Raw genomic sequence first — 20,177 nt, 5'->3', positions numbered from 1 at the left:
CAAGCAGTAAGACTGACAAATGAGACTGAACTGACTTTATACACAAAACACAAATTTCAGAGACTGCTCAGAGGAGAACAGTCCACTCGAGGTGGGGGGTGGGGTGGGGAGGGGGGACCGACCTAGTGAATCATCATTAACCAAACACCAAATTTATCTGACCAGTATCAGTCAATGGTGGCCAGAAAAAAATTTGGAAGTGTGTAAAGGTAAAGGTATTTGATTGGTCAAGTATGATATAAAAAAATTTAAGATGTAGAGACAGAATTTTGGCCTACAGTTAAGGAATGTGCAGGCAGAGCCAGTCTCTCTAGAGGATGTTCTGTTATACCAGTGTACTAACAAGCAGTTTCCACAAAGAGGAATGTACTTCCTTGGTTAAAAGGGGCTAAAGTCTGCGTTTAGTTTCTGTGGCATCCTGTCAGTGTCAGATTATTATTTGTTTTGAAGCTATGAAATTGAGCAAAACCACAAGTGTAAAGGACACTTGGAGAACAGCATAATGACATGTGCACAGTGATCTTTCCCAAGTTTATTCAGTTTCCAACAATCAATGGTTGCAAAGCTTCCCGAGCCAGTGGTGGTATTGCATGTAGTCTGCCATGATTAAAACAGCTACCGGTGGGCCAGCCCCCATATATTTGTCTAATCCTTTTCTGAGTCTGTTTACATTTATGGACTTCATACCATCACATGTAAGTTCCAAAACTTAAATATGCATTGTTTAAAACAGAAATATTTTTATTTGTATCCAATAATTATTAAACAAACAAATGAGTTGTTAACTTTATTACCTGGTGATATCATAGACAAGCAAAGCACCTGCAGCACCTCTATAGTAACTTCTTGTTACAGACCTGCAACAGAATTAAAGATGTACGTTTTTGTAATATCTTCATTGTTTCAAATCTGATTTAACATAATATAATCTACACATGCAGCTCTCTTAGAAGTTTTAAATTAAATAACATGAAATAAGTCATATTTTTTAATAACCTCACTTGGATTTAGATAACATAATCAGCTATGCAGCAGCAGCAACTATTTATAACTAGACTTCTGATGAAGCATTTTCACTAAATGTAGCCATATAGGGGTTCTCATAGTCCATTATGACCTGTGTGCTGCTATAGGTACACATATCTTTGTATTATATGGTCCAATACAGTACCGGGAGCTGATGGCTGTACCTGTGGCTTGAAAACAGCACAAGTAACTTATATTTGAACTCTCAGTGATGAGTAAAGACTGAGTGGAGTAGCTGCCATTTTACAATTTAAGACTCTAAGCTGAAGAGAAGGAGGTAAGGAAAGTGAATGTCAAAAGGTAGAGGAAGAAAAAAAAACAACTAAGTACACAGAGGTTTTATCAACATTAAAAAGAAAAGAACTAGACAGATTACAAAAAGCAACAGGAAAAACAACTTGTAAGAATTTGAATGCTTTGAACTTAAAACAGCAGAATTTGCATGAACCTCCGAAGTACGCAGCCTTCAGTCTCCTAAGACTCCCCAGTTATCTGGCCAACAGACTGGTGAGATCTCATTAATGGAGACTACACATCACTGCTTAGCTTTGCAGAGTCATATATGTATCCAATAAAACTTGTCTGACAGAGGGTAGTGTTTTGGAGGGCAGTGTTTTATCTGGATTGCTGCCCACTCAGCCTCCCATTACCCAGACTTCTATTGCTAAAGTCACCTTTGTTAGCCATTGCTGACAATCAACATCCCCTTGCCAAAAACAAATAAAACCCCCAAGCCCCCAACCCAAAACCACGAAGCCCTGCGATGGTGAATGTACTCAGGAATACAACAAATCTCAACTACTGAGTTTGAACTATACCTCAGATGTATGATACAGTGTTAAAAGTACATCGGCAATTTTAAGTCAAACACACTTTTTCTTTAAAGAAAGATAGAAATCTCAGTCCATCTAAAAATGTGGTTAGCTAAGTGAGCACAAAAACTGATTTTTCCCCTCTGGTAATATAACATAATACTATGAATTGTTCTCATGCACATTTTGATTGGCTTACAACTTCCTAGCATTTACTTGTTCCAACCAAGAGAAGATCTAAACAGAGTTAAGCATACATACTTCAATTAAAAAAAGTTTCAGTTTGGCTGGTGAAGAAGCTTTTCACTGTGTATTCCACTTATATATTTTAACTATCACACAAAATACTTTACCCAATGAGAAGGGCAGAAGCTCAGTTCCCACAAGTCAGCACTACTTTACTGAAATAATGGATCTTTATGCCCAGCTTGGAAGATCTGGCCTAGTTAACAATGGCAAAGCAGACATACAGTTCCACTGACTCAGAAACCGTGCCTATTTATAAGCAGAGATAAATATTATCCAGCACCCACAATGCAAGTTTAACAACAATCAACATTTAATAAAATGAAAAGGGCACCTGAATCTCTCTTGTCCTGCTGTATCCCATATCTGCAGTTTTACATATTTACCACTGACGTTTATGATCTTTGAACCAAATTCGACTCCTATAGTATGATTTGAGTCATCTTTGACTAAAAAAGAAAAAGAAAAAAGAAAAACAGACAATATTTAGAGCAAATAATTAGTTTTACATAATCCAATTCAGGCAGGATCAAAACTCTTCAGTGTTCCAATTACAAACTACTTCCTGAAAGATCAAAAAACCTCTACGCAATTCATAAATCTATTGCCACCATTCAGAAACAAATACTTCTTACAATATTTTGAACATCCTATTCAATTCAAAATTACTAGTAGCTTAATCAAACTACTTCTTGCTCCCATTAACAAATTACTGTATGGGACAACTTCTGCATACCCCCTTCAGCTGCACTTTCTAGTACTTTGACATAACTTAAAATTGTAATTAATGGAAAAACACAACACAAAAAAAGACCCTGTCTTGCCCACAAGTAAGCAAAATATATTTCTTTTTTAAAGCAAGAAGTTAAGACACTTGCTCTACATATGTTGCTGGTATCACAAGATTCTCAGCAATGTACATCTGCCTATACCAGAAGCAAGGTCATGGCCCAAGTTCAATTACAGGATCATACAGTGTTCCTTGATAATTATATATTATCATCCTAGAGCTGGTCTTCAAGAGATAAGATGAATTACCATTCATCTGAGAAAGATAACAGACACCTTGGATTTAAAAACATTTCCAAATGCATATTAATTGTGTCTAATCATGATATTAACTCCACTACAAAAAGGGAAAATTTTCTTTCCTATCTATCCATATCTAAATAACATTTAGTACACTACAGCAGAGTCCCTACCAAGTATTTAACATAGGACATATTTAACAAAGCGCACAGGGTATCTAGCTATTTTAGAAAGAGACTGGATGTTGAGAGATTGGAATTCTGTGCCATAAGCTTTTCAGATCTACTCATGCAATTCAACTTTTTCTTTCATCTGCTCAGTATCTTTATAGAAGGTCTGAGAGCCTATCATTTATCTGGGGAARACTATAACTGCAAAATTTAATTTTCACACAAAATAAGTATGTGTTTTCCATCAACATCCTGTTATGTTTAGTTGACCTATGACAGAGATACTGCTCAACATCAAGCTTTTGATCAGAGGGAAACTGCAACAAAGATTTACAGCATGGTTCTGAACGTAGTTGTCAGACAAAACTCCCATCTACCCAAATTCATGAGAGTTATATACTTCCCTACAAAGACGTACAAAGCAAAGAATGGATATTCACACATCTTACACTTACAAATACTCTTACAGAGTCTTCATCTGTTGTACAAGGTAATGGAGAACTCTTACCRTGCACATATATACTCACATTTCTTCTCAATAAACTGATGAAGTAAACAGGATTTTCCAGTTCCAGCATTTCCTATGACCAAGAACTTAAAAAGGAAATCTGAAGATTGAAACAAACAAACATAAGCTCATTTGCTAATTTTTATTATCCACTCACATTTTTGGCACAAGACCAAGTATACAAGCCAGCTACTGTCTATAAGCTGTAGCTTTTAGCTATAGCTAATACAAATATCCTACATAATGATGTYAATTTCTTAAAAGAAAGTTAACAGTACAAAACCATCCAGAATTTTTTCCCCCTCCATTTTAATAAACATTGACATTAATGTGAATAACTGCTTAATTCTCATATTCCACTGTAATATTCAAAGCTGGAACAAATGGAATATTTTTCCTATACATTTACAGGCAAGTAGTAACTTCTATTCTGGGTGGTTGCTCTCATGTTTCCTCCACACAGTAAATTAAGATAAAGTTACTTCTGACACTTTACCTACTTATGAACCATTTACATCAGTGTTCATTTAGCAATATGTGTATTGAAGATCTATGGCCTGTTTAAATTTTTAACAGTTATGTATACTGCTTTAATAATACCTCTCCGGATCGACTTTCACTTTTGCCTAAAGATCAAAGAAAGTTTCCTTGTCTTATTTTCAAACCACTGTGATTAGAAAGTATACAGTTTTTTCCCCAATATACAGCCATCCCAACAACTGTTACAGTTATTGAAGGAGTCATGATTAATTTTTATCCCAGCAGCTGTTTTTACAGTTATCTTTACAACTTTATTGTACAATTTGTATTATAAACATAGCAGGTTGCTAGAAGACATCACATAAGCAAGCGATTAAAGGATTTAGTTTGTAATATCAACAAAAAAAACCTTTTAATTAAACATTAATTTTGTTAACAGTTCAGAGCTGTCAAATGGGTTACACAAATATTGGCTCATAAGGGTAGGGAATAAGAAAATTAGACTATACCGAGTATGTCAAAGCACTGATATATTATTCTATCAGAGCCCTGGTGGAGCCCTTAGTTTTATAGCTTTCTGTGGGCACATTAAATTCAGTCTATTTGCTCATTCTGTTTCATGCAGGAATAGATATTTGTTATAGTGTATCATTAAACATCTCCTAGTAATGGTAAAAAGAACAAACAGGTTTCTCTCATGGTGAGTAAATTCCTGATGTTGAAAATGTTGTCAATGGCAGAACAGAGGACTCTGAATCCTGAGAATGTCCACCATCCTTTGCTTTCAGTTGCCTTCCAAATTTTATTAATCTTTACAAGAAGGTAATGTTGTACAAAGGATTTCTGTTATTTTACAATTTACCTTTGCATGATTTTTCTCATTTCAAATGTTATAATAGGCTTTGATATGGATTCCATTTTCTGCTCTCCTCAGAAAGAAGAGATTGCCTTTTCTTGCTCACAAATATGATCATTTACACTCTCAAGACATTCCGTACCAAACTCCTCTCATTCTTCACGCCTCCACCCAGCTGCTCATGCTTTCTTCGCAAAAAGAGTTAGAAAAGGGATCTTGCTGCTTTATGAAAATTCTGCATATTATCTCCTAAAAAGTAGGGCCCTTCATCTTGTCATCTCAACTGCAAAACACACTGATGCTCTGAGAATGCTTCATACTTCAGACTATCAAAGCTTCACTTTTAGTATGAAACATACACATATCATAAATAGCCTCAAAGTGTTAGGTTAAAAAAAAAAACTAAAAAAAAAAAAAGACTTAAATTTCTCTTTCTATGGACCAACTAGCACTAGCGTAGCACCAAACAGCCTTTTTTTTTTAATATATATAAATACATATTATATTTATATATTATAATATATAAAAACCATTGTGTGTGTGTAGCATGTGTAATCTTACTGATTTTACCACTTTCAAAGAGTTCCTCAAAATGCGTGAAGATGTTCTGGGACACAGTCCCAATTAAAATAATCACTTTCTGGTCTCTGTAACTTCTCCAAAAATTAATAAGAAACCCAGCTAAAATGCGTTGTCATATATCTCTGGTGAATGTTTATCGGGTTTTCTTGTTAAAAGCTATTTAAAAAAATTCAAGTCTTCCTTCCTTTTCTCCATGGAAGTCTCATATTATTGACAGTAGCATACCAACTAATGTCAAACTAAAACACGAGAAGAAAAATACCCAAACTCTATTCCTACTTTAATTTGTTCTTTCATTTTGAGCACTGTTTCTTAATGGTGGTTCTTGAAGCCCTATTTCACCATCCACAAAATCATGCTGAACAGCCAATTTAACAAGCTGCTCCATTCTGGGCAGACAGCCTGTAGGCAGGTGAGAAATTCTGAGCCTTGTCAGTGGTGTCACTGTTAGGGCCTGGGACCGATATGGAACAGCTTCAGAACACCAGTGTATTTTTCCTGGGTTGTTCTAAATTGAGGTGCCTGAAGTTTTGCTCTGAACGCAAGATTGACATTTCGAGAGTTTAATATTTGTTTCTTTAAATTGATACTAATAGCACTTACAATAGACTCCCAATTCCTATCAAAATTCAATTGTGCCATACAATTATAAGAGACCTTAGCTAAATGATTTATTTGCATAAAAGATTGATCGTTCAACACCTACTTGCTTAGAAGACAAAATATGTATATATATTTATATATATAAACATATACTTAAAAATATATATATAATTATAATTTCCCAGCTGCTGAAATAGCAAACAGTGATTCAAATGATCTGTAGCAACAATTTTTAAGGAAACTCAAGTTACCATTCACTTGATTACAGCATGGAAGAAAGAAGAATCTGTTTTATTCTCCCATAGAATGGAGTACAAAAAACCTTCTAATAAAAACTGAAGGCTTTTTGCACCAAAGAAAGCAGAAGTGTTTCAGAATGTGCATATTTGTAAGGTGGAACATGCAAATTCATAAAGTAAGAAAGTGACATTTTGATAGAATTGCTTTTGTGAACATAACTGCAACTTAATTCTTCAATTCTTCAATTGTAAATTCTTCAAATGAACAAAAGGCTCTTAATCAAATCTTTTTGGAAGTAGTTTACCCATGAGTACTGAATAACAGATTTCAGAAAAACATGGAATATTTTGCACATTTAATTTACTGCAGGGAAGGACAAGAAGAGGCATTACCAATACCAAAACTCACAAATATGAGTATTTAGCAAGCAGAGAGACTTCTAGCTTCACAGCCTAGCATACAAATGAATAAGATTAGCTATTATCTCCCAGATAAGAACAGGGAGAATATTTCTTATTTTGTTATTTTGAAACTTTTTTCTTATAATGTCATTCTGTGGGACAACGGCCACCATGTCAACACCATTTTTATAACTTTCCTGTTGTTTGATTTAGGACACGAAATATCTTGTCTCTGAACTGTACAGATACATCTGTACATGGTTTAGCATGGTTCAGACATACAGAAACTGAACAGGATTGGATAAATAGCTTCTTCTGGCCCAACTGCAACATTATTGTATACTCATAGTCAGTAAAAACTTCTAAATATTTATTCTTTGTAATTGCACTGAACGCAATTCATTCTAGTTTTTGTACTACTGCTTAACTGCTGTAGTTTTTCTTTTTGGTCCCCTCTTCCCAGAGGAGTTAAGTGACTTCATTTCAAAGCCTGTTTTCTCTTTCTCTGCTATTGACAAAGCAGCTCTGAGCTCCAACATTCCAGTTAGCTGCCAAGGCTGTCACCCTASAGAAGTTTTTCTTTTGAACTCTTGTTCCTCCTTCACAGAAGAAGCTGAAAAGGAACATCATTAAGATGTTACAAATTCCGCTTATCACGCTGGATACTAAAAGGCGTAGAAAAGTTAAAGTACTTTGCCTGTAAATAACATCATTATTATACAGAGAGGATTTAGGAACAAAACCAAACTCTGTCCCAAGAGGAAAAAGGGTTACAAGACATGCACTACAGAAACCTTCAAGAAATAAAAGATAGCACAGCATGCCTATTTAAGGAAATCAGGGAATATAAAGAATCGACTTACTCCCCTGTGTGAGCCACATGCATCACCCAGTCCTGTACTGGGTAGGGGGTACAGGGAGCAAAGCAGTTGGACTGATCCTTATTTTCTAGCATAGGTGGAAAAGGATTAAATAAAACCATGACTCCACCCCAAAGATACATCAGTCAGTAGATCTAAATTGGGGCGGGGGGGGGGAGGGAGGAGAAGGAGAAGAGAGACAGTTGTGGGTTTTGACTCATGTACCACAGTAGAGCAAAACAGATGGCTGACGTAGAAACCACCCTCAGACATCCAACCTCCTCCTTTGACAGGAGTCTACTCCAGCAGCAGGAATAACTGAACAGCTTCTGAACTACATTTTCAAGACTAAGTTGCAGTAATGTGAACTAAATTGTTCTTGCTGATACAGAAGGGAGAAAAAAAGACCAAATTATAATCTTCAATCACAGCTTAGTCTCCTTCCAATTCCTTGATAAAGAGTCAAACATATGTTCACTAATGCTGAGCCTTTGGAAAGTGGCTCATTAAACTCATTAAAAAAAGTTTCCTGGCAGTTAGACTTGTTGCCTCCCCATCTCTTCCTCTGCAGAAGTCTGTATAAGAAAGGAGTGCTCTGAAGCACTCCTACTGGCAGATGCTGCCTCTAAATGAGGGAAAAGGACTTTTTTCCTAACTACTCCTTTATTTAGCAATAAGAATTAACAAGATAAACAGATAAACCTGTATCTATTCAAATCTGCATACATAATGCTTGCAAGAGGGAAGCTTGGTTTCCTTACAAGCAAAAGCAGAGCCATGTCCTCTAAGCAACAAAATAAGCTTTGAAATAAACTGAAGGCCATTGTGATAAGTGCAAGGACCATCTGATAAAGGGAGGCTAGAAGAAAAGCATGAATTGAATACTCCAGACCAAAAAGAAATATATTTAAGAAATGGCAAACACCTTATGACAGTGGCAGAGATTGATAAACTCATGCCTGTGACCATTCTAGCAGTAATAGATACTTTCTTGGAGAAGATACAGGGAAGCAGGGACTAAGGACATTCGACCAGAATCTTACATATCACATTTATGCAAAGATAATACAATCTTTTTTCTATGCTTCCATCATTTACAATCCAAAGGTTGCTTTGCATTTACCTATTAAGGGAAAGCTATTTTAAATTAGTCTATATTTACTGGAATGCAAAGATGCATACATTTTGCACTGAGAAGGGGGGATAACAGAGTCTGTGTGTACTTTATAGCAACTGCCTACACAGAGACCCTCACATCTTAATAAGCATGAATTAGAGCAATTTTTCTATGAATATAAGACTTGTTTCCAACATTACAACAAGATATGCTTTTTAGAATGATCTCCTCTCCCAACAGCATCAGTAAAATGCTCTTTCTAAGTTGAGTTTCAAAATTCATGAAGTTTTCTTATGCTCATCACTGTTTTGGATTTAAATTATTTTTGGCGCTTTGCAAGGGAAAGAAATTGATCAAGTAGGAGAGGGATAAATAAGAGATTAGAAAGCTAAGAACAGAAGATGGGCAATGGATGAAATAGATCTATGTGAAAGAAAAAGTGTACTGTGAACAAAAAACTTAGGGCCAAGACTAAATGAGAGGTTACAGACCCTGGTTTGAAAAGAGTATGAGATAAGAATCACAGTAAGGGACAGAAATAGTAGGGATAATCAGGTGAACAAAAGAGGTTGCAAAAAAGCAGAATCTGAGACAAAGAAAAGAACCCAGAGAGGAAAAAAAACATACATAGGAAGAGAAATGTAAAATAAATGAGACAGATAATGAAGTATTAGAGGCAAGAAGGACAGACTCGAGGAAAGCCTCTTCTCATAGACCGAAGACAAAAATTGAAAACACACCCCCACCTTTCAGAAGAAAGAAGTTCAAGCTTCACAGCAAAATTAAAGTTATATAAAAGCTAGATAGCAAAATGACATTTAAAAAAGTCAAAATGTTTTACTGAACAGGATGAAGAGCCTGTGGCTACATAAGGGTGGTCATAATCCAGGTGATAAAAAGGAAAATCCCATTCATGGATAGGCATTGACGTGGTTGGTATCAACAGTGATACCAGCACTGAGATGATACAAAGATCACTGATCAAAATAAATCTCAGTCATTGGTGGGAAACTTGCCACCTGCTGCCTCCATACTTTTACCATTCTTCATGACCACTCTAACAGTCTCAGGTGTTGCACGATCATTACTTTCCTTAAGAAGGTGAAAACAGTTTCAAAGCGCAGCCTCTCCTCTTTCGTCTTGCTGGGCATCAGATAGCTGGTCAGAAAAACCATTCTTCTTAGGACAACGAACACATTATATCCCAAAGACTTCATCAAGCACATAAGACCCATGTTTTTATCACATGGGATTGTTTACTTCTAATTGTCAGATTGGGCTGCTACATATGTGAGGTATGTATTTTTTTTAAAGTCGGTCAGGAGCCATACATTAACTTTCAGATTTAATGGGGTTCACTGTTTCCCTGAATGTGTTCTAATACTGACTGCTTATTATTGACTTTTGTTTAAATACCTGCTTTAACAAACATGCACATGATTGTAAAGCAATAGTATTTCTTTATTCTATCCATTAAGTCCAAGTTTATATGAATAACTTGGAAACTTCTTAAAGCAAAACTCTGACTTATCAGGAGGTATGGGCTTCAAACCAAAAAGACGCTAAATCAAATGTACGCTTGACACAAAAGTTATCCTGCTGGCATTTAAAAATACTCATGGAAAGGAGAGAAAAAAAACCAAAAAACTTTGTCCTTGCTTTCTTTCAAACATACCTAAGATGCTTTAAAGAAATAGTATTTGTAGTGTCATGAAGTCAGCTCAGCTAGAATATGAGACAGCAGACAAAAGAAAGAACTAGTTTGTTAAGATAATACTGGCTGCATAACAAACTGCAAGGGGATTTAGCATCAAATACCCTGCACTCATTTAGGAGGTAGCAAGTATCTTTTTTTCCCTTCCTCAGAGACGACAAAATGTAGTTTTATACATTTGTGGCTCTCATTCTTTCTTTCTATAAGACGTTAGATATACAACAACCTTTTTTAAAAAAGTGTTCACTTATTCCCAAACACTAGTTTTCAATATGTATCTCATAAAGGTCAGGAACAAATATGCCTCTTCCCTTGTCTGTGCCCCCTCGCCCCCCTCCCCCCCAAAAGAAAAAAAATAAAATAAATAAAAAAACACCCCAAGCCACCACACAAAAGTTCAAAGGTTTTTGCAAATTAAGAAACTGTCTTAGTTTAGAATGTACTGGACATGAAACAAATGCAAGATCGGAGAAGAACTAAGAGAGCTTTAATATGTATACAATATAGAATCAGGACCTGGTGTTAAAACAGGACTCGTACTGTAAACGGTCAGAGGGAAAACTACATGGAGTTTTTCTTTCATCCTCTCCATGAAGATCAAGTTGTTCAGTTTTTTTTCCCCATGGGCTTCAACATTTTTGCACCAGCCTAAAATATCTCAACTCCGCACCTTTTTTCCAAACAAGGTATTTTTTTTCGTGTTACTTCTGTATTAGATGATAGTTGTATGAATATACAACTATAATAAAAGTCCTTGCTCGCCTCAATGTATACCTCACCTCCATACCCTACCAGTCTCATTTTACTACTCCAAATGGAGCTGAAACCTGGGGGAGGAGGGAAAGTACACACTACTAAAGAGAAAAATCTCGTTAGTTATTCATTTTATTATGCTATAGCTTCCTGAAGAATACTTTGAGCCATCACATTCTCATACTGAAACATCATAGAGAAAGGAAAGGGYAGTATTTTGGTGATATATTAAAAATGAGTTATGGCTGTTTGTCTGATGACACCTATTAGATTTAAAATAGCATTAATATACTTAGACATAAAGAACTAAAGACTACCAGTATAAGAGAAGAAAGACGCAAATAAATTTAAAATAGTTGCATGAAGCAGCCATTAAAATTTGAAAACATAAACACTATTTTTGTTATCAGTTCATTTCACAAGCTGTTGCAGAACCTGGCACTAAGTTCTATAGGTCCTCAAGCTTAGTRTTCCATGGGTAGCAAAATTCATTAAGTAAAATGTTGCTGATAATGTTACATTCACTCTCATATCTAATTCTGCTATAACTTTTCATTCCCCATTGCTACAAGCATCATAGTTGTAAAATGATGGGTCCACTGCCATGCAAGCCCTCTCCTGCCCACCGTTCCTTGGGGAACATGAGTGTTTGCTTAAAAGTTATTTGTAATCGTGACAATACTCCAAGAAGCCTGGATACCATCATGTCCAAAGCCTCAGAAAAGGATGAATAGAATAAAACTGTGAAATTAAAACTTGGAGACATTTTTTAAAGGCATTTAGCAACAGTAAGAGAAAGGAGAAGTATCCTTCCTCATGAGATTATCACTCAAACTGTAGGTAACTTACAATATTACTGTTAAACAGAAGTCTTGCAGAGATCTTCCTAAAACACAGTTGAGCTAACTGATTACATAATTTCCAAATCAAAGCTGAGGTTAAAGTAGCATAATTAGTTATGTAAAATAGTTTTACCAAGCAGAATAATATTTCTTAAAATTAATCTATAAAATTAAGATTTCCACAGTAATTCTGGGCAACAGCAACAAAGGCTTGGCTAACAATTCTAGTAACTGGATGTATCTTGGAAAGGAAGAGGGTGAGGCAATTTTCTTCTAAATAACTCTTAGAAATACACTATCTGAATTGTTTTCTCAGCAAGCCAAAACATTTATTTAGATTTGTCTGATTACCATGAGATGCTACCTCCAACTATTCTGTAGTTAACTGTTCCAGGTTATTACTCAAAAAGGGAAATGCAATGTTTATATGTAGTTAGTGTATACAGAGTAAGCAAACTGCACTTTCTCTCATGATGTTGAGCAGACAGTTAACGCACAGTCCCCAAAATAACGGCCATCCAATCCAGACTGTTAAAATAGCTATCATCCCTTAACTGAGACATAGTTAGTAGCAACTAACCATGCAAGAGTTTCTAGTCCTTTCTAACACAAGAATGATGGTGATTTAAAGTGTTTTTGTTTCAAGCAATTCTGTTTTATTTTGCATTCTTACTGTCAGCTATATTATCTGATAGAGAGGTAGGCAGGGAAGTTACTAAGAGCTGTAGGCTGCTAGCTCCAAGTGGACTGCAAACTTCTACCTGATTATACTCTCCCATTAACTTTGCTGCAAGTTGCAGCCTCACAAACTCCCTGGGGGAACAGCCACACAAACAAGCTGCAGGTATTTAAGAAAAACATGTATACAGTTTAGCTAAGGCAGTGTGGGTTCTGACGCACAGGTAAGTTCCTCTGCATCAGGTACACTGCTGTAACTGTGCTTGTGCAGCAAATGTTGAGGTAATTTATCCTTCTCTCACTGAATTACTGTGAAGTCTTCTCAGGATAGGAGCAGGCAGATATACATCTGTTTGGGAACAACTGACACACAGTAACATATGCATCAGTGCCCTGCATGCAGACATACCTTGTTATAAAAACTCATGCAGCATAAGACAAATCTGTTATGATGTCATCTCTATGTGGTTTAAACTGGTGCAGCTTTTCATTTAGACACTGCCCTTACACACCATAAAAATCACATCATAAGACAAGATTTATTATAATGTTTGTCCCATGCATGCTGGGTTCATCTTAGCTTTCTAGGCTGGATTTAACTACATTCATTAACTTTGCTAAAGCTTTCAACAGCAGGGTTGCAATATTGTTTGAAAACTTGGTCTGGGCATAACTTGGTTTTACCTACAGTGCTGAACCAGTGCAGGGTGCAGAAAGAGGGCACAAATCACACTAACTTTAAGCCTCCAACACTACTTTTATCACAATGCAGAACAGGCACTTTGATATATCCGTGCTCAAGAGCAAGTCAGGGACACAGCTGGAACTGTAACACACAGGTTTGATTCCTGCTTTGATCCTCAGTCCATCAGATCATACTGCCTCTGAAATATTCGTGGATATGACTCAACAAATCCATGAGGCAAGGTTTTGTTTTTTCTTTTTAAAAAAGAAGAAACTGAATTAATTAGCTCTCTGTACTACAACTGTCTACCAGACCAACTTAATATTAAAGACTACAGCTGCACCTGACACCTAAACACCAAAGCCCCAGAACTGTTCAGCCAAGCTGTTTAAACTGCCTAGGCAGCTAGATTTTTTACATTAGATTCAAGGAGAATACTAATCTTCTTTTTCTAATGATGCCCTGAAGTGCCTCTGAGGGTGCTTGGCACATGGCTTAATCCTGAACAGGATCCAGAAACCAGCATTCTCCCGCCTACTTCCATTGATGGATTTGGTCAATAGGTATACTCTAAAAAGATTTACTGATTAACATGAAACACAAAAGTCTATTTTAAAATTAGAGTGGTGCTGCTGCCGCCCTTCATTTTTTATCCCAAAACAAAGAGGACAAAGTGCACACGAGTTACAAAAACACAGTTTCTATTCTCTCCTTTGTTCAAGAGGATTCAAGCTCATAAGACTGACTTTATTTTATCAGACCAAAGATCCACCTTCTCCAAAACTCATCAAGCGTGCTGGGCTACAGTCCCTCCTCTAAAATCTCTTGAGACTCTTGCGGCTTTCTGCCTCGCTTGCATTTTTATTCATAGTCTTCTGAAGCACCACTGAGTTGCAGAACTTCTCTGTCAACCTGCATCTGGCCCTGGCCTAGCCAACCATCCAGAGCTCCACGAAGAAGAAGCTTTGTAGGACAGATTCCAGCAACTGCGGAGCCTGTTTTTGTTTCTTTGACTTTTCACAATGCTAGGCAAGACCACTGGGCAACAGCCACTGTCATCCTGAATATCCTAAGGGAGCTGTGGGCAATGACTAGTGTTCTTCTTGATGGCCCCTCTGCTTAGTTTTGATTCTCTGACCCTTGTCCTACTACATTCACTGTCTCCCAAAAACACTTATTTTTCCCTTGGTTTCTTTTATTTGCTCCCTCCCTGCTTCAGGGAGGCTCTGAGAATTTATTGGAGGTAAGCTACTGCTTGTCCTTAACAGGAAACCAACAGGAACAGTGCCCATAAGCAAATGCTTAGGGAATGATATGGGAACAGGCAAGCATATAATGATACTGTCCCTATTTCTCTCTCAGTCCCTAAATACAATCAACTTGGGAGACAGTATCTATTTAGTATCCATTTAGTGACCTTCAATGACTTTTCTTCCATGAAATCATCCAGTCTTCCCTTGAACTGTGTAAGTTTTTAAACATACACATCTTTCAGCATCAAGTTCCATATACCTACTGCTAGTTGCCTAAAGAACCATCTCCTGTTGTTTTGAACCTGGCTACTAGCTTCATATGATGCCCCCTACTAGCATGAGAAAGAAAAGAGTGCACAGTAAATTCCCATCCATTCTCTACATGCATCCCAGGTTTTTGCAGATTTCTATTATAGCCCTCATCAGCAGACTTCTGTCCAGACTGAAGAGATCCAACCTAGTTTAACAATTCTAGTAACAAGCTTTCCAGACCCCAGAAAATTCAGTGCTTTTCCAAGTCCAAACATCTACTAAACTAAGAGATAGATGTAAAGTGCCAAGTCAAAAGGTAGGATGCAGGATTCAGTTCTTACCTTCCCCTTCACCCAAATTCGGAAAAAAAAAAACAAAACCCACACACAACAGAACTGGAAAAGCATCAGAAAAGGGCAAAAAGGATGATCACTGATATGGAACAGTTTCCATAGAGGGAATGACTAAAAAAGCTATTTAGTTGGCAGGGAGGATGGGAGGGGGGACAAACATATAGAATATCATGTAGGTCTATTAAATCATGAGTGGCATGAAAAGGAAAGACAGAGATAAATCTTACACTCTCTGTTCCATTAGAAGAGCTAAGGGTAAGCAAATAAAACTCAAAAAACAAGGAGACAGCTCTTCACAGAATGGGTAGTTTATGTGGGGAGCTCCCTGACAAAGGATGCRGTGACTGCAAAAAGGTTGAGTTCAAGGGAAGACTGGACAAATACACGGAAGAAAAAAGCCACAGAGGGTTTTTAAACAGAAGCCATACCTGTGAAGCCACTTAGGCAAAAATAGTTGGAGGCTGAAGAATATTAGAGAAAGCATCAAACATACTTTTCCTGTTCTTATGCTCTTTCCAAGGCACCAATGGGACATTGTAAAATTGCATACTGGCTACCTCTTTGGTCAGAGATAGCACAGYTATTGTTAAATTCTATGCCATCTCATAACTTACATTTTTTGTTCTTCCATTTATCCTAAATCATGACACTATCTTAAGTTTTCTAGCTCAGAATTCCTGTCGCTTAATGTGTATAAACAGAACAAACACTGAAACTCAAAAGAGAAATATACCCCCAAACCCGCCCCCCCCCCAAAAAAAAACACCACAATAACCCAAACCCTTCAATTTAAGGGCATGTTTTCTAGGACATCAAAACAATCAGAGAGTATCAGCAATGATAGTGGGTTTAAAACTACTATTTTGCATCACTGGAACAATGCAAAAAGTGTTGAAATGTACTTAAGATGCAATTATTTATCCTGATGCTGTAAGAGTGAGCAGATTAAAGAGGAACATTGCTGGAATTATCTCTATCATCTCTGGTTGTCTACCCATCCATGTGCTTAGACATTACAAATCCCACTATAAGCATAGCCAAAGTGATCTCAGTCCTTAATCACAACGGTTCAGATCATGAAAAATTAGCTCAAACTCACATCTAAACTAACAAAGCACATCTCTTTGGTCTGATTTCTACACATGTGTTTTGCACGTGTGGAGAAAATATGGAAAGAACAGGGTTGTACTATCCTAACACTTGCATTTCAAGGGCTGCCCCACACTCTCRCCTCATTTTCCCCAGTAGTTCTGTGCTTTTTCTGTATACTGAAGCACCCATGATAGTAGGACAAAGCATCTTAACACTCATGACCAGGGCATTGAAAGCATACAAAAACTCAAACAACAGTAACAATAAGATCAGCTAACCTACTAATAAGAACTGATGGCAATGCCTGTTTCCCTCAGATCAACGAGCTTTAGCAGTTAGTAGACTTACCGCATCTAATTTCACTGTAATTATCCAAACTATACATTATTTATCAGGATTCTGCTCTAAAAAGCAGAAAGATATGAGTGCAGCTCCCAAGTTTGAACAACTACTGAAGACAGTTTGCCTGTGACAGACAAAGCCAGAAAACAACAAATAAAGGGTTCATCACAGTATATTCAATTCTGATCTCATTCTCCAGCAGTCCAACACAGGGACTCTAAAAATGTTTACAGGTATGTCAGGATTTTTATGTAGCAAAAAAAATAATATATATATATTTATATATTTTACAGGACACAGAACTATATGTTATGGAATAAGAAAAAACATACAAGATTAATTCAGAAACTCAAAGTTATAAATACGAGAAATTAATACTATTCAGTCATTTCCCGTATGCTCCACCTAGCCAGCAGTACCAGCTCTACCTACCTATTTGACATGCCTTTAATGCACTGAGTCACCCTGCCAGAGCTTGCACTCYGACTTACACCTTCAGATGTTTTTCTACTGTAATGCTCACAGGAAACACCACATAATAGTTAAATGTCCATGCTAATACTGAGATGAACAAACAATCATTCTTTTTYTACTTACTCATCCTCACAGTTTGTTCTTTTTAATGTTTGCACACCTAGGAAAACAAGACTACAAGCCTAATTTGAGCCTCAACAGAACACTGTCCAAATTTTAAGAAAAACCCCAGCTTCCTGGAGGCCATGCACTGCAGTTTTCCTTCTGAATTAACTTAAATATTACAAGTAAGCAGTGCCTAAGTTTCCTAGTTGGGATTTCACTTACATTTCAAATAGCTGATATGTCTCAACAGTGAAAAATAATTTAGAACAGGCACCGTCACATCATTCTGAGCTGGGCAACAAAGGGAGGAGTAACAGTCTGTAGTGAACACTGCTAACAAGAGCAGGAAAAAAAGAAAAACAAACAAACCAGAAGAAAAGAAGCCTGTCTGAAGCGCAAGGCCAAAGAGTTGCCATAGCCTAGAACTTCAAAACTCCCTAACCCTGATCTACCACCTCTTCTCTGCTTTCTTCAACAGGGGCCATGGCTCCGTACTCCAGGTGGTGATTAACTGGACACCGCAAAGGGCACAACGCCAGACACGGACGCTTTGCCACAACCCTTACCCCACCGACACTTCGTTCACCCACTCGGGCTCGGGATAAACCCCCCGGTCCAGAGCCGGCCCCAGCTTAGAGTCTCGGCGGAGGCATGCTCGCAGCCCTGGCTCCCTGGCCGGCTCCGGCTGCGGACAGCGCGGGAAAGGGCCGCACCGCCGGGKCCGGGGTCTCCCGCTCGCAGCGGCCCCTCCGCGGGGCGGAGGCGCCCGCCTCGCCCCCGGCTCCTACCGTAGGTCTCGGACATGGCCGTCTGCGACATTTTGGGGGCGGCGAGTCTCCGCTCCCCGCCCCAGCCCGGGGACGGCGCTGACCGGCGGAGGTCTGCGGCCCCTCAGAACCGAGCGAGCAGGCCGGGAGGGAAACGGACAGAACCCCGCAGCAGCCACCGCCACCACCACCAAYGGCGCCGCCTCAGCCCAGCCAGCAACGGCAGCAACGTCCACGGCCGCGCATGCGCGCCCAGGCCGCTCTGCCCTCCGCCCCTCGAGGCAGTGGCGGCCGGAGGGGGGGGAGGCGGGGAGGCGAGCACGGCCTCCCTGCGCAGGCGCGCCGGGCTCGCGCCCCGCAGCCCCGCCTCTCCGCCGCTCCACCCCCAACGGCCGTCACCAAAACAAGCCGCACGTGCGGGGCTGCGCCGCCGCGGAGCCGTTGGGGGGGCGGGGCGCGAGGGCGGCTCACGTGACCGATTGCTCCCTTCCCCCCGCCCCCGGGGCCAAGGGGGACCAGGTCGGGGCTGGTGGCGGTTGTGTTTGGCGAGTGTCTGTCTCTGTCTGCTCCCTTGGAGGCCTTCGTCCTAGCCCTAACCTCTTTTTCCCCAGTGTCAGAGGGCTTTTCTGGTACTTCATCCGGGGCTGTCAGGCATCAAGGAACCCTGGGGGCTACCAGAGCTAATACAGTTTGGATGTACTGTGTGCTGGCAGGCTGGCCCCAGTGTCTCCAAAACGTGCTCCGTTTGCTGTGCGGTCGCAGGCCATGTGCCCAACAGACCTCAGACTTTCAGGAAACACGGCTTCACTGCAGCTCTGCTGTGCAGGAGCCCAGTGCATATTAGCTGTAGCTGTCCTGGAAAGCCCAGGTATATGAGACAGCTGTACCCACAAAATGTGGTAGATGTTGGGGCTAGCTGCAACTCTGCCAAGGTACAGATGTTTTGGCTGTGCGTGCACTGAGGTCTTGTTGATTTCTAAGGCTTAAATAATCTTCAGATTTTCCTTGTCCACAGAAAACTCCATTATTTAAAGATATCCTATTCCATTCTGATGTCTGTGCTGGAAGTTGAACTGTGCTTATATGTTTAAAAAGTTCCCTTCAATTCTTTCTGGAAAATAACAGCTGCTGAGGCAGTTGCTCTTGGGAGCTGAGTGCTCYTGTTTGTCTACTTGTTAGACTGCTGTCAGACGGTATAGGCCCTGAATTCTAGTATATTTTGAGCTGCTCAGATCTGAGCTGATTCCAGTTAATTTTCCTGCTAGTGAGTCTTCAAATGCTTTTCCCCAGGTACAGAACTTCCCTGCGACAGTCCTTCCTGAAAACTGTAATCCACTGTCCAACTTTAGTCTTAAAGTGTCTGTTCTAGATTTGTTAAGATCCTTCCCCAAAAAACGTTGCCAGTATTTTAGTCAAGGGGCTGAGCCTTTCGTTGTGTATCATCTTTTTGAGGTACGTGGTATGTATAAGCTAACAGGCAGGGTTTTGTTTTTTGGAGAGCTGACTTCACCATTGTTTTTCTGACCTCCAAGATAAACCCCAAGAAAATTCAGGCTGTTGAATAAACTTCCTGAATGCAATAGCACTTGATTTGTATTATTCTTTCTTTGATGTCTTACTAACTCCCAGCCTGATCTGTCTCCAGTGATCCTGGTTAGTGTGGCATCTTGGGGCACTAAGGCTGATCCCTCTGTTATAACAGCCGGTCCATCACTTCTCTCCCATGACAATGCTTCCTATGTGTCCCTTCACACTCTTATTTTTGCCAGTCCTTTTAAAAATTCCCCTGTTATTTCTGGCTTTTTAATCTTGTTGCTCATAACTTGCTGTTCTTTCCATTTCTCCATCATCTCCCAAGCAGTAGGAAAAACTGCCCCTGCCCTTCCCAGCCATTTCCTTACTGCGTGTATTGCTGGTCGAAGGTCAGCTTTTAAGTT

The 20,177-nt window shown here is 39.0% G+C and overlaps 1 protein-coding gene across 4 annotated transcripts in view; it reads right to left on the bottom strand.

Annotated features, from left to right (window-relative positions):
- Positions 1-18,517, bottom strand: part of RAB4A (RAB4A, member RAS oncogene family) — a 29,573-nt gene extending 11,056 nt beyond the window's left edge. For 2 of the 4 annotated variants that reach the window (XR_003254792.1, XM_026073420.1), the window contains exons 1-5: positions 18,262-18,517; positions 7,381-7,566; positions 3,811-3,891; positions 2,419-2,533; positions 795-857 (exon numbers count right to left, since the gene is read on the bottom strand). Coding sequence is in view for 3 of the 4 variants with exons in the window: in XM_026073420.1 (XP_025929205.1) it covers positions 795-857; positions 2,419-2,533; positions 3,811-3,891; positions 7,381-7,492 (371 nt within the window). In the remaining variant the exon portion in view is untranslated. Of the gene's footprint in view, positions 1-794; positions 858-2,418; positions 2,534-3,810; positions 3,892-7,380; positions 10,974-18,261 lie in introns of those variants that run through there. The other 2 variants (XM_026073422.1, XM_026073421.1) reach the window with 2 other exon arrangements.
- Positions 18,518-20,177: the final 1,660 nt, after the last annotated feature.

The sequence above is a fragment of the Apteryx rowi genome, unplaced genomic scaffold (assembly GCF_003343035.1).
Source record: "Apteryx rowi isolate R43461 unplaced genomic scaffold, aptRow1 scaffold_368, whole genome shotgun sequence".
Lineage (NCBI taxonomy): Eukaryota > Metazoa > Chordata > Aves > Apterygiformes > Apterygidae > Apteryx > Apteryx rowi.
Note: the sequence above shows the minus strand (reverse complement) of the source record. Positions and strands in the feature narration are given on the sequence as shown.